Source organism: Mastomys coucha, unplaced genomic scaffold, assembly GCF_008632895.1.
Source record: "Mastomys coucha isolate ucsf_1 unplaced genomic scaffold, UCSF_Mcou_1 pScaffold16, whole genome shotgun sequence".
NCBI classification, from domain to species: domain Eukaryota; kingdom Metazoa; phylum Chordata; class Mammalia; order Rodentia; family Muridae; genus Mastomys; species Mastomys coucha.
Genome location: NW_022196898.1, coordinates 56,735,951 through 56,751,486, shown reverse-complemented (window position 1 = coordinate 56,751,486; position 15,536 = coordinate 56,735,951). Strand labels below are relative to the sequence as shown.

General features: G+C 39.6%; 1 protein-coding gene across 5 annotated transcripts in view; it reads right to left on the bottom strand.

Moving 5' to 3' along the window:
- Positions 1-15,536, bottom strand: part of Wdr47 (WD repeat domain 47) — a 59,870-nt gene that overhangs the window by 20,664 nt on the left and 23,670 nt on the right. For 3 of the 5 annotated variants that reach the window (XM_031375202.1, XM_031375204.1, XM_031375200.1), the window contains exons 4-8: positions 13,803-13,887; positions 8,891-9,693; positions 5,394-5,520; positions 4,063-4,241; positions 1,086-1,343 (exon numbers count right to left, since the gene is read on the bottom strand). In XM_031375202.1, the coding sequence (XP_031231062.1) occupies positions 1,086-1,343; positions 4,063-4,241; positions 5,394-5,520; positions 8,891-9,693; positions 13,803-13,887 (1,452 nt within the window). The remainder of the gene's footprint in view (positions 1-1,085; positions 1,344-4,062; positions 4,242-5,393; positions 5,521-8,890; positions 9,694-13,802; positions 13,888-15,536) is intronic. The other 2 variants (XM_031375203.1, XM_031375201.1) reach the window with 1 other exon arrangement.

Genomic DNA, 15,536 nt, shown 5'->3' with positions numbered 1-15,536 from the left:
ATTCTGTAGACCAGGCTGGCTTCGAACTCACTAATCTGCCTGCCTCTGCCTCCCAAGTGCTGGGATTAAAGGCATGCGCCACCATTGCCCGGCTGATAATTTTTTTTTTAAGATTTATTTATTACTATATGTAAGAACTCTGTAGCTATCTTCAGACACACCAGAAGAAGGCATCCGATCTCATTACAGATGGTTGTGAGGCACCATATGGTTGCTGGGATTTGAACTCAGGATCTCTGGAAGAGCAGTCTTAACCACTGAACCATCTCTCCAGCCCCGATAATTTTGTTTTTTACATTTATTTGTGTGTGTGCATGCATGGATATGTGCAATGCTGTGCATGTGGAGGTCAGGGTACTAACTTGCTGTCTTCTCAGATCACAGGCCCTCTGAATAAAGCATAACTTTAAGATTTAGCTCCTGTCTCTACTCATAGACATTTGTGTAACAGCCTGCGGTCCAGTATTCTAATTACAAAAGTAGAATATGACATTAATTACAAGATTAATTCCTACAAGTACACAGGTGTCAAAGGAAATTATACATTCCTAAATTAACCACACCTGAGAAGTATTTTATGGTAATGCAAGAAAATACCCCTTGACTCTTCTCACTGCATAAATTAATCCCTGCTTACTAGTGACATAAAGATAAAAATGTTCTAACTAGTGAAAATGTGAGTATGCAAGGTCTTTAGCTGTTATAATGTTTTCCCAGTTGCCAAAACTGTCTTCCTATAATCACTCTAACATGTTGTAAAAACACCCTCTTGTTCCCTAAAAGTCTATGAAGTTATCTTTTGAATGTCAAAGGCACGGGGCGTGGGGGAGTCAAGATAAAGTCTAACACTAAAGGCTTAGTAAGACTCAGGGCACACACAACTGTCCTGGTGCTGATGAGGAAGCAAAAATGACACCAGACAGGAAAGATGACTATAAAGAGATTAAAATAGACAAATGAAGGCAGGTCAGAGAGAAACTAGAAGAGGCTCTCAATTCTGGAAGGCTCCAAAGTGAAGTTGAAGTTTATGTTCCTATCACTGCAGTAAGAAGTTAATATTTCAGGTTTTATAGTCAAGTACTTACTTCTGGCTTCCACAAGGCGATTCTTCCAGAAAAGGGATGTGATTTGTTGATCCGTGATTACGAGGAGTGCTTGTGTGAATATTAGAAGTATCGTGTATTAACCTCTGACTGGAATCTTGGGGTGGTGTGCTGAAACTAGTCACAGAGGAATTATTTGATCCATTGTTTTTGCTCCCAATGCATTGTTGGCTGAGCACTGGCACTTCATTACCAAGACTGTCCATTCCAATATTTAATTCGCCAAGCTTTTGAATAGACCTAGAGAAGTAAACAATACAAGTAGTTTTTCAGAAATGTAGTTTAAAACATTTATAATATATCCAAGGCTAAAAGCTTGAAAAGTCAAACCTGTGAATATATATAATCGAGGGGAAATGTTTTTATAAAAAATGCTCATCATAAGCTGAAGACATAACCATGATACTAAAAAAGATAACCGAAATTTTCCCATAGTAAAGGAGGTAGACTTGGTGGTTGTTGCTTAGCATATGTGATGCTTTGAACTAAAAAAAAAAAAAATCATAATTTCAAATATTGTCAATAATACTATCAAGGTACTAAACTTTCCTCTACAAAGTAGGCTGTATTCATCTCTTTTCTTTTCTTTCTTTCTTTCTTTTTTTCTTTTTCTTTTTTTGGTTTTTCGAGACAGGGTTTCTCTGTGTAGCCCTGGCTGTCCTGGAACTCACTCTGCAGACTAGGCTGGCCTTGAACTCAGAAATCCGCCTGCCTCTGCCTCCCAAGTGCTGGGATTAAAGGCATGCGCCACCACTGCCCAGCTAGCTGTCTTCATTTCATTTATCTCTAGAAACATCCTATCAACATGCTGTCAAGGCATGGATGATAACAACAGACCTCAAATGTCAAGTGGTACCCTATTACTCAGATCTGCATTCATTCACTCACCCTTTAACTAGGTGAGTCTTTTGCCAGACTCTGATGCGGCACACTAAACAATGTGCCCTCAATACTTCTCTCTTAACAATCCGTCCATCTGCAGAGCCTGACTCCTTGGAAGCCCAGGCTTATGGAAGGCACAAAGAAGATGGTACTAGGCCCTCTTAGATCTAAGATGCCTTGATGGCGTACATCTGTAATCCCATCATGAGTAGTACTAAGACAGGAGGAAAAGACCAGCCTAGCTTACACAGTGAAACCATCAAAAACTTCTTAGACAGGTGGAGAGATGGCTCAGCGGTTAAGAGCACTGACTGCTCTTCAGAAGTTCTGAGCTCAATTCCCAGCAACCATATGGTGGCTCACAACCATCTGTAATGGGATCCAATGCCCTCTTCTGGTGTGTCAGAAGACAGCAATAGTGTCATAGACATTAAATGAATAACTAAATCTTTAAAAAAAAAAACTGCTTAGGTCTAGCACTGACCTAGGATCACTCTTCAGCCAAGAGTCAATAGAAAAGACTAACACAATTGGTATGGTTACTGAAGCATGATAGTTCATTGTGCTTTTGCCTTTCCCTTCACTAACCATTGTGTGTGTGGTTGGTTTTTGAAGTCTTTTACAAAAGACAGGCATACTAACAAATGCCTATAATCATCCCAGTACCTGCCAGGCTAACCTGAAGTACACAGAGGCAACTCAAAAACCAAAACAAAAATATAACAAAAATCAGGGGGAAATTCAATATTTATTAAATATGTATTAGGTACAAATTTAATTAGAAAGAATTTCCGAAATTATCTTTTTGTGAAACATTAATCCTGTGATATGCCCCGCCTCAAAAAAACCCAAGTAAATCTGGACACTAAATGTAAAAAGACTTCAAAATGCCCACAGCAGTCTGATTGACATTTTAGGGTCTCTCTCTCCTCTCTCTGTCTCCTCTCTCTGTGTCTCTGCCTCCTCTCTCTGTCTCCTCTCTCTGTCTCTCTGTCTCTGTCTCTCTGTTTCTCTGTCTCTCTCTCTGAGTCTGGGTCTCATTCTATAGCCCAGTCTCTTAAAATAGGGTAGGTTGAAGGCTGGACCTTTAAGCACCTAATCACTGATGCCAAAACAGCCAGGACTCTACAGAGAAACCCTGTCTTTGAAAAATAAAGCAGAATTAATTAATTAGTAATTAATAATTAAAGGTGTTGTGCATGTGCTTCAGCATGCTTGTGGAGGCCAGAAGACAACATACAGGATGTGGCTTGTCTCCTTCTCACTGACTGTTCTTCCAGAGGGCCTGGGTTCAATTCCTAGCACCTCTATGGTATCTCACAACTGTCTGTAACTCTAGTCCCAGGGGACCCAATGGCTTCTTCTAGCCTCTGTGACCACCAGTCATGCTCTGGCACACAGAGAGGCAGAGACAAAACACTAGCATGAAAATGTTAGAATTTAAACAGAAACAAAGTCATTTCTCCTATATCCTCCTCTACCTTGGGTAAAAATGGGATCCACCTAGCCCACAAGCCTCCAGCCCATGAACTGAACTCCACACTGCAGCTGTGGCTACTCATCAAAGAAACTAGGTTTATAATGGACAGACAGTATGTAATTTTACATTACAAAAAACATTCCTAAAAATCCGGAAAATTCCAACCTACATGAAAAGTAGCAGTTACTGTGTGTTTTTAAAGACTTAATTTCAAGTGCATGAATATTTTCCTACATGTATATACATGCTCACAGAGGCTAGAAGAGGAGTTATAGGTGGTTCGGAGCTTTCCACACCACTATGTAGATGGTGGGAGCTGAACCTGAATCTTCTCTAAGAAGCATCATGTGATCTTAATGGTGAGCCACCTCTCTAGTCCTATCCTTCACTGTGTGCTTTGAACGGCTTTAAACAAATCTCTCTCTCTCTTTTTGTTTGGTTTTTTGAGACAGGATTTCTCTGTATATCCCTGGCTGTCCTGGAACTCACTCTGTAGACCAGGCTGACCTTGAACTCAGAAATCTGCCTACCTCTGCCTCCCAAGTGCTGCGCCATCACCCAGCTTAAACAAATCTCTTATTTACAGAGACAACAGACCTATTAAGGAATTGTTCAGTAAGATTCTGTTGCTGATCAGGACCGTCCTCTTGGTTCACGCCTCCTTCAAGTAACATCTGCTGGTATATCTGCCGCTGTTGCTCCTTCTGTTCTAGATGCTGCTGGTAGCGCAATCTTTGCCTATAATATTCCTGAAATTGTTCGGTGGAATCTCGAAGCTTAAAAATATTAGAAAAACAATATATACTGTTGAATAGACCATTACTGATATCATCTATAAATGCTGAATAAAATTACAATTAGAACAATTTAAAACTCACATTACGAAAAAAACCATAGCATCAATGTCTTAATCATCACTGATTACTGGCCTCTTTGATTTACTCTGGACTGAAATGACTGGTTACTTTCTGTTCCTGACTAGCCCAAAGTAAACATGCACACTGACAGTAATAATGAGCACACAGACAAGGAATATGCATGTAGATAATGATAAATTTAGCATTACTTAAGTTAGATACCTTTTTAAAGGCTGTATTAATATTTAGTAAAAAATATTAACCTTATCAAACATTTAATACTAAGCATATAATAGGTTTCTATAGACAGAAACATATTTGCCTAAAAACTGGGCTCAAAATATGCTTTCTTGAGTAATATCTGATTTTAAATTCATCATCAGTCTCAGTATTTCCCATTCATCCACAGAAATAATTGCTTAGGGGCTGGAGAGACAGGCAGGTGGATAAAGGAATCTCTCATATAAGCCTGACAAACTGGTCTGATTCTGGAGAGAACTACCTCCCACGAATTCTCCTCTGCCCTACACACATGGACTGTGGCATGTGCACTTGCATAACTCCCCACCTCTCTCACACACACACCAGTAATTATTTTTAAAAAAAAATTCACATTAAACACCTTTTCAAGTGGAGCAGCACACAAAACTTATAATTATCATAATATAATTTCCTGTCAGAAACATAAAAATGGAACCTTAGGTTTAGATAAAAGTACTGCTCTATATATTTAAATTTTGTTTATTAAGCACAATAAATAAAATATACAGTATTTGCCTTTAAAATGAAAATTAGCCACACTTAATGCAAATTCAATTATTTAAGTCCTGCAATGCCAATATGTGGCATCGTAGATTCTTTTTATAAATTTTTCCACTTAAAAGTTATAAAATACTCAATGACAACTAAACATACTACAAATTCTTTGGGGAAAAGCCAGAAAACAAGCCAATAAGAATATCTAAAATCTTTGTACTACTCCAAAATACTAAATCTTTTAAATTATATCCAATTCTATTAATTTTTACCAAGAGTATAGCTTTGAAGCACATGGCATTCAGTAGATAGTACCTCGTTTTTCTCTTGTTTAGCTGGAACTGGGTTCTGTGCTCCATTTGCAGGCTCTTTCTCTAGCCCGGAACCCTGGCATATGGGTTCACTGCTCACAGGCTGCTGGGCTTCAACGGGTGTATCACTTCTTCCAGAAAGTAGAAAAAACAGATGAGAGTAAAAAGATACATTTAGAAGAAGAATTCTTGCATTAAAAAAGGATATTAAGCCAGGCAGTAGTGGTGCACACCTTTAATCCCAGCACTTGGGAGGCAGAGGTAGGCGGATTTCTGAGTTCAAAGCCAGCCTGGTCTACAGAGTGAGTTCCAGGACAGCCAGGGAACCTGTCTCGAAAAAAGAAAAGAAAGGAAAAGAAAAGAAAAGAAAAGAAAAGAAAAGAAAAGAAAAGAAAAGAAAAAAAACCCAAAAAACTAAAAAAGAATATTAAGAATTTAATGAATAACAATTATTAAAAAATAGGTGTCTTTATTTTTTTAATTATAGAAAATAGATTCAAAATATAGAGCATGCTTAGAAAGTGTTTGCTTTTGTGACAGGTGTTATCAAACTCCTGAGCTCAAAAGATCCTCAGCTCCTTCACATTACTGCTGCAGGTGTAAGATTATTTTTTATTTATTTTTAATTTTTTGAAACAGTTTTTCTCTATATAGCCCTGGCTGTCCTGAAACTCAATATGTAGACCAGGCTGGCCTTGAATTCAAGAGATCCACCTGCCTCTGCCTCCCAAGTGCTGGTGTTAAAGGTGTGTGCCACCACCGCCCATAAATGATCTTTTTAATGGCATAATCAATATTTTTTTTTGTCAAGTTGTTCCTAATATTCTTTTAAAATACTAACAATTTCTGCTTTTCATAAATCTCAAAAATGTTAACAGTGACCCAGGTGTGGTGATGCACACCTCTAATCCCAGCACTTAAGGGGCAGAGGCAGGCTAGATTCCATGAGTTTAAGGGCAGCCTGCTTCACACAGTGAGCGCCAGGCCAGCCAAGGCCTTGTCTCAAAAGAAAGGAAGAAAGGAAGAAAGGAAGAAAGAAAAAAGGAGGAAGGGAGGGAGGGGAGAGGAGAAAGAGAGAGGAGAGGAAAGAGAGAGAGAGGCAGAAAGAAAGAAAGAAAGAAAGAAAGAAAGAAAGAAAGAAAGAAAGAAAGAAAGAAAGAAAGAAAGAAAGGGAGAAAGAAGAAAAATGTTATCTGATGATGAATACCAGACATTTACAGAGATTTACCTACTTACAAAACACCATGGAGACAACTACAGAAGTTAAATGATCAATGGTGTGTGCCACCACCGCCCATAAATGATCTTCCACTTTAAAGAATTTAGTTATAGAGTAGTCACCTCTCCTGGAAGAGTATATAAGGATCAGGAAGACAAAGTTAGACGGTCATTGTCCCAACTCAGGAGCTTGTCCTTCTGACTACCTAAGGATGTGTGCATGTGGAAGAATGTTCCAACTGGAAGAATGATATTACATGAAAGGCAAAAGGCTTCTGCAGAGCATATGGCCTGGGAAAAGCTCTGCCAACCACACATCAAACAATACAGCATAGATGAAGAGATACAAAAATTAACACCAAATAGAAAAACTCACCAAATCAATAAATGAGCTAATGACTGAACTGAACAGATGACTCTCAAACAAGAAATACAAATAGCCAATAAATATTATGCAAAATGCTCAACGCCCTTAGTCATCAGGGAAATAAAAATTAAAACTGCTTTGAAATTCTACCTCACAGCCAGTTTGAATGGTTATCAACAGAAGAACATATGATGTGGCATGGATGAGCATGTGGCACGGATGTGGAGAAAGAAGAACCCATACTCACTGGTGGGAATATGAACTTATTCAGCCTCTATGGAAAGACATCAAGATTGAGGATTCTCAAAAACCTAAGAATAGACCTATGGTATGACCCAGCCGTACTATTCTGAGTGTACCCAAAGGCTGCAGGTCAGCACACTGCAGAGACACTTGCACAGCCATGTTTCTTAACAGCTGTGCAATTCACAACAGTGAGAAAATGAACAAACCTGGATGACCACCAGATACACAAAATGTAGGACATACATACAGTGGAGCTTTATGGGCATCTTATTCATTCTTGTACATTATAAAATATGTTTCTGATCATTTGTGTTTTACTTCTGATAATTTAAAATATAAAATGTCTATGACCATTCTCACCCCATCTCATCCCTTCCCTCTCCTGATGACCTGTTTCTCCTCAACTGTCCCCCTTCTACTTCCACATCTTGTTTCTTTTGTGAAGCTAGTCATGACTGCTGTGAGCTGGTGACTGGGATGGCCATGGCACTCCCCAGAACAGTGTTTGACCTCTCTACCTTCTGGCAATCAACAACCCCCCCACACCTTTGGGGACGTTTCCTGGGCTTTGAAGCAGGTACAGATTTACGACTAAGCACTTGACAAACATTTATTCTCAGTACTTTGACCATTTGTGTGTATCTACGTTAACTTTCAACCTCTGCTAAAAGAAAGTTTTCTGATCTAAGCTAAGAACAGCATTGTTCTATGAGTATAAATACAAATATTTAGAAGGCATTTGACTAGATGTCCATTTAGCAAAACAGCTGCAATATTTTCCACTAGGGCCTATAACCTCCCCAGCCATAGGCTCAGTACCAGGCATGCATTCCCTCCAATGGGGGGAGACTTAGAATCCAGTCTGGAAGCTGGTTGTTCCCAAAATAGCCTTTTTTTTTTTTTTTTTTTTTTTTTTTTGAGATAGGGTTTCTCTGTGTAGCCCTGGCTGTCCTGGAACTCACTGTGTAGACCAGGCTGGCCTCAAACTCAGAAATCCGCCTGTCTCTGCCTCCCAAATGCTGGGATTAAAAGCGTGCACCACTGCCTGGCCCCAAAATAGTCTTGCTATTAGTGTACCAGTGGGCACATCTTGCCTGGCCAGTCAGAGTACACAATGGGATTATAATCAGCCATAAAGAAAATGAAATCGTGACATCCACAGGAAAATTGATACACCTAGAAATAATTGTGTTAAATGAAATAAAGCAGATTTGCTGGGCAGTGGTGGTGCACGCACACCTTTAATCCCATTGCTTGGAAGGCAGAGGCAGGTTGGTCTCTGTGAGTTCAAAGTCAGCCTAGTCTACAGAGTGAGCTCTAGAACATCCAAGACTATACAAAGGAACCCTGTCTTGAAAAAAAAAAAAACAAAAACAACAACAACAAAGAAATAAGCCAAACTCAGAAAGACAAACTCTCCATTTCCCCTATAGGATTATATTTATGTAGATGGTGCATGTATAGGTCATCATACTAGAAGGGGATTATGATAGGAAAGAAATGTATCTTAAGGAAGGGGGGAAAAGGGAAAACGGAACACATGTGCATGAAAACATACTGAGGGAAGGAGTTCAGTACTACAAAGTACTGAACACCAAGAGCGTCTGCATGCACACACTACAGATTACTTGGAACTGACGATGTCATCACTTTTAGGAGTAAATGCTTACCGCTCAGGAGACTCTTCATAGATGCTGTGACACTCTGTGTTCTCAAGCATGAGACTTCTGCTGAGGTTCTGTACCCCTGGATAGTGGAAGTTAGCAAAAGAGTGTGACATTGGAGAAGTTTTGTTCCCAAGATCTGAGATCCTCTTATCATGACTGGTTAATCCACACGTGAGGCCATCCAAAGCAGGATTGAGAGAGCGCGTCATATAGGCATCAGCTGACTGAGGTCTTCTCATTGGGGATGAAGGGTAGGGAGACAGTTTGCTGATAAGAGGAGTCAACAGATCAGCATACGCAGCTTTTGTAGGCTTCAGAAGTTTGTCAACATGAATATTAAGCATTTTCTGTTCAAACGCACAAGAAAAGACTGAAGAAGGGAGATTCTGAAGCCAAGACAATAAACTTAGATCTAAATCATCACAACCATTGCCACATAAGAGGTCGATGCCAAGAAGGACTTCACTTTCTGTAATTTCTTCACCAGTCGCTTTACTCTGACAAAATTCTACGCAGCATTCATAAAGTAGGCCCTTCATTACAAGCTGGAATAAGCGATTGTTACTTGCTTTAAAACCAGCCTCACTTAGCTTCCGGTCGGCAGGAATGAACTCTGCAACCATGACACAGACCTCTTCAAAGCAGTGAACTCGGGCAGTGCTGGGATTCCAGTCCTTAAATTCAGCATGATTGGTCAGACGAGGCAGGGTGAGGAGCAGACAGAGCTTGCTGTAATCATCCTTAGAAGGGCAGTACTCCTCGAGAGCATGGAGACACTGCACAGCTTCCTGCATGGTAAACTCCAACTGGAAAACAAAGGATGACTATAAAGCGGTGCAAGGCAAACGAGCACCTTAAAATGAAATATGAAAGCTGAGAGCATAAAAGGTAGATGTTGGTGCCAGAGAAAACACACATAATTTGCACAGTGTGTAATAATTTTTAACTGGCGATGTTTTCACAACTTAAAAATGAAAAAGTTGGTTAATTACCAAATTAAAAATTTTTTAAAGATTTATTTATTTTATGTATATGAGTATACACTGTAGCTGTACAGATAGTTGTGAGCCTTCATGTGGTTGTTGGGACCCCTGCTTGCTCCAGTTGGCCCTGCTTTCTCAGTCCCTGCTTGCTCCAGCCCAAAGATTTATTTGTTATTATAATTAAGTACATTGTTGCTATCTTCAGACACACCAGAAAAGGGTGTCAGATGGTTGTAAGCCACCATGTGGTTGTTGGGATTTGAATTCATGACCTTCGGAAGAGCAGTCAGTGCTCTTACCCGTTGAGCCATCTCTCTAGACCCCTTTTTTTTTCTTAAAAAAAATGTATTTATTTATTTATTTTATTTATTTATTTATTATATGTAGCTATCTTCAGACACACCAGAAGAGGGTGTCAGATCCCATTACAGGTGGTTGTGAGCCACCATGTAGTTGCTAGGATTTGAACTCAGGACTTTCAGAAGAACAATCAGTGCTCTTAACCTCTGAGCCACCTCTCCAGCCCCCAAATTAAAATTTTACCTACAAAAAAAATAGCATTCTAATTCAATTCATACTTTAGTTTACTTTAATTTTGTTAGTGTGGTTAGATACAGGGTCTCTATGTAGCTCAGGCTGGTTTTGAACTCAAGCTCCTCCTGTCTCCTCTGTCTTATGAATACTGGAATTAGAATTGACAGTCTCCATGCACAGCTCAATGAAAGTGAAAACTGAAGGGTGACAACAGTTTGTTTTAAAAATTTGATTATTTGGTTTAGCTCAAATGCAAAAGAGCTAGTTTTTTAGTCTCAACTTGTCTTAGAATAAATTCTAAGCGATATAGGGATAAAATGCAAAATTCACATGGAGCATTTATACTACAAAAACTACAAAAAAAAATAGAAAGAATGGAAAGAAGTTTAGGTGAGATGACTGACAACAATGTGTATACTAAATATTGTCTGACAACCTATGGCCTGTGAGTAGTATGTGCCCCAGGTTAGCTATGAATGTGGCCCAAAACAAAAATGTAAACATTAAGGTGCTTTTCTTCCCAACTAGATGACAATATCATGTCCCGGTGTCAGAAGTCTGGACACAGCAAATAGAATTTAAGTATATGGGCCTACCTTACACATGGGAGTAACTGGGCACAGACAGAATCAATTAGTTAATGACAACCTCAAAATAAGTTTCCTTTTTAAAACTTGTTCCAATGTTTTTTTCTACTTGTGACATCATCTGGTAAAAATTTCTTCATCGTTGGGAAAAAAAATGCCATTATGTTATCCATTGGGTGTTACTATGCTCTGAGTTCTGCATAATTCACCTGTTGTGGGTGGGGCTCAGTGGATAAGAGCATTTGCTGCATAGGCATAAGAACTAGAAGTGGGCCAGCAAGATGGCTCAGTAGGTAAGGTATGAGCTGCCAAACCTCACAATAGAGTTTAATCCCCAGGACCCACGTGGTGGAAGGCAAGAACTGACTCAAATTGTCCTCTGATCTCTATACTTGTGAATGGCACAAGAATGTGGGGGGGGGGTGTGAGCACGCACACAAATAATCAAATAAATGTTGAGAACCACTGTTCTAACCTTGATAGTTAAAACCTATTTTAAAATAGCTCTTAAAAACCTCAACTCTGCTCCAAAAATTCAATTCAAAGTTTCTGTTTGAGTTGCTTACTTGGGTTTCATTTTGCAACTTTTGATTAATTCCAGTTTGAGATTAAAACAAAATTTCCAATGATATCTAAAATAGCCCAAAGCATACTCCTGCCATTTTGTATTATACATTTATGCAATATATTATCATTGTTAACAATTATAAAATCAAAATATTGACCAAGGGCTGGCAAGACAGCTGAGAGGAAAGAGTTGCCTGCCACCAGCTCTGAGGACCTCAGTTCGATCCCTGGGACCTGGAAGGCAGAAGGAGAGAACCAACTACTGCAAGCCTTCTGCCAACTTCCACACACTTTTACCATGAAATGTGTGATGTATTCTCATAAATAAATGATAAAATTTTAAAAATTGATCCAACACTGAGTTAAAGGTTTGCCACATCCTGTAATATAAACTATTTAGTCAATATTTACTCCTTTGTATAACAACGAGCAAGCATCAGGAGGCAGAGGAAGGAAGGTATTATAGAAGCTCAGTATCATCCTGTTATAAGTCAGCTGAAAGCCAACCCAGACTGCACGTAAGCCTGTCTCTCCCCACCCCCTTTTCTTTCTTTTAGGTACAGGAGTGCTTTGCCTGCACACATATATGTGACCATATGTGTACCAAGTGCCCTGGGAGGCCAGAAGACAGTGTTGAATTACCTGGAGCCAGAGTTACAGATGGTCATGAGCCATCATGTAGATGTTAGGAACCAAACTCAGACACCCTTTCTTTAAAAGAGAAGAGAGTGACGTGAGAGATGGCTCAGTAGGTAAAGTACTTGCTGTGCAATATAATAAACTGGGTTCCAATCCCTAGGACCCACTGAAGCCCTAGAACCCACTGAAGCCCTAGAACACACTGAAGCCCTAGAACCCACTGAAGCCCTAGAACACACTGAAGCCCTAGAACACACTGAAGCCCTAGAACCCACTGAAGCCCTAGAACCCACTGAAGCCCTAGAACACACTGAAGCCCTAGAACACACTGAAGCCCTAGAACACACTGAAGCCCTAGAACACACTGAAGCCCTAGAACCCACTGAAGCCCTAGAACACACTTAAGGTTTGCAACATGTTCATAATTTCATGGCTAATACAGAAAGATGGGAAGTGGACACAGGAGAATCTCAGGAAGCTCACAGAACAGCTAGTGTGGTATATACAGAAGCAAACAACACAGAAACTGTCTCAACAATCTAGAAAGTGAGGACAGACACTTAAGATGTCCTCTGACCTCTATACACATACCATAGCATGCATACATTCTCTCTCTCTCTCTCTCTCTCTCTCTGTCTCTCTCTCTCTCTCTCTCACACACACACACACACACACACACACAAATCACACACACATACTTTTTTTTAAAATTTCAATAAATATATAGAGGCTAAGGCTAGAGAGAAGTTTCAACTATTAAGAACATTTGTTCTGCTTGTGAGGAGACCAAGATTCTAGCATCAATGTAACAACTAAGCATGGTTCACACATGCCTATAACCTGAGCATGAAGTAGGTGGACACAGGATCACTGGGGCTTGTTGACTGCCGGCCTTGCTAAAAAAATTAAACAAATAAATAAAATAGCAATCCTTCCCAGACCTTGCCTCAAAGGAACAAGGCAGAAAGTAACTGAGGAGGACAGCGTATCAGGACACTCTGGCCTCCATGTACACACACACACACACACACACACACTAAGGAGGATAGCCTATCAGGACACTCTGGCCTCCATGTACACACACACACACACAGAGGAGAGGTGTATACTGCACATATGCACATACACAAATAAATGAATATACATAAACATTAAGTAAATATACATATCCATCATATTAGCATGTAAATTTGCTTTCATCATTAATAAATGGTATGGTAAAACAATATGTATAACATTTTAAAATAAAATTCCTTAGATTTGTGATCCTAAATTATTTATTTGAATACCAATAAGTCCAGGGTCATATACATTTTTCTAGGGTAAAACAGAGTCAAAAGAGGAAAAATTTTAACAGCCCTTGGTCTAACTTACCTTAAAGGAGAATATATATACCTTTGAAGTATTCACATAACATTTTGGTTTAATCAGAAAATAAGTTTAGAAGGATTACAGATTAAAGCTACTATATCTGCAAAACTACAGATCTTGCCCCATCATAGCACACAAAACTTTGAAAAACCCATGAAAATAATCTTCTGATTTAGTAAATAAAATAGCTGAAAACAAGACTAGGGCGCAAACCTTCAGGAATAAAAATCTTACATGCTGGGGCTCATCTTCTGCAGACATTGCATTGTTAACACACAGAGCTTCTAGAAACTTCTGCTTCAGGATAATATAACGAAACCTGTGAAAGAGGAAACAGTAAAATGATTACAAAGCTGAATGACACTGGGCATAGAAGCATACATTTGTAAATCCAGACTCAGGAGGTGAGATAAGGACACCCATGAGACAACCTGAGCTACTTGCCAAGAATGATAACAAAGCCAAAGCCTAGAGAAGCTTTTGAAGCACACATTTGTCCGTGCAGGGATGCCAGACCAAACCCAGGGCTCTGCACATGCCACACATTCTGTCACTGGGCTAGAGTACCACTCCAGCCATTTTGTTTTAAAATGGTCAAATTGGACCAGCAAGATGGGTCCAAAGATAAAGGTGCTTGCTACCACACCTGAAGACCCAACCCTCTTCTGGTCTCATATGCATATATGTCCATACAGACACACATAATGAGCATAATTGATAATAAAAATAAATCTTTAGGAAAAACAGTTTCCACTACCCAAGTTTAACACTGCTTTATCAGACAGAAAATGAGTGAAGAAACAAAGCAAAACAAAAAAGGCAGTGGTGGCACACGCCTTTAATCCCAGCACTCAGGAGGCAGAGGCAGGCGGATTTCTAAGTTCGAGGCCAGTCTAGTCTACAGAGTGAGTTTCAGGACAGCCAGAGCTATACAGAAAAATCCTGTCTCGAAAAACCAAAAAAAAAAAAAAAAAAAAAAAAAAAAAAAAAAAAAAGAATTATCTCTGAGAGGCCAAGCAGTGGTGGCGCATGCTTTTATTCCCAGCACTCAGAAGGCAGAGGCAGGCAGATCTCTGAGTTCAAAGCAAGCCTGGTCTAAAGAGTGAGTTCCAGGACAGCCAGGACTACATAGAGAAACCCTGTCTTGGGAAGACACACACACACACACACACACACACACACACGCACACACACACGCAGGGACATACACACAGGGACAGACGGATACACACACATACAACCCAACAACAGCAAAAAAGAGTATCTCAGAGAAAAATTATACATGACAAAAATTTTGAGTTAGGCACGACGTATAGCACAGGCTGATATGAAATTCCTTATTAAGCACAGGAAACCTTAAACTCATGATCTTCCTGCCTCAGCCTTTTAAGTACCAGGATTACCAGTATATACCACCATGCCTAATAAAAAAAACTGAAATTGAAATGCATGCTATTTAAAACCCCATGCTTATCATTATACAGCTAGGAGAAAATTCAGTGAAGATTTAATAAAAAGTAATTCATACAAACAAAGAGAAAATGTGCTTTTAAAAAGATTCAGGTGTGGTGGCAAGTATTGTAACCCCAGTATTTAGAATATGGAAGCTAGAAGATTATAAGTTCAGTCCATTCTGTAGAGCAAGACACTGTCTCTGAACAAATTTTTTTCAGGTTGAGGGTATTAGAATGGGAAGCTCAGTTGATGCAGTGTGTCCTCCGCATGTACAAAGTCCTGGGTTCAAACATCAACACTTTATTAACTGTGTCTGGTGGTACACACCTATATAAATCCAAGTATGCAAGAGGTGGCGGTAAGAGGATCAGAAGTTCAAGGTCATGCTCTAGTATCAAGTTTGAAGCTAATCTGAGACTAATGAGAGCCTGTCTCAAGAGAAAAGAAAGCTGGGCAGTGGTGGTGCACGCCTTTAATCCCAGCACTTGGGAGGCAGAGGCAGGCGGGTTTCTG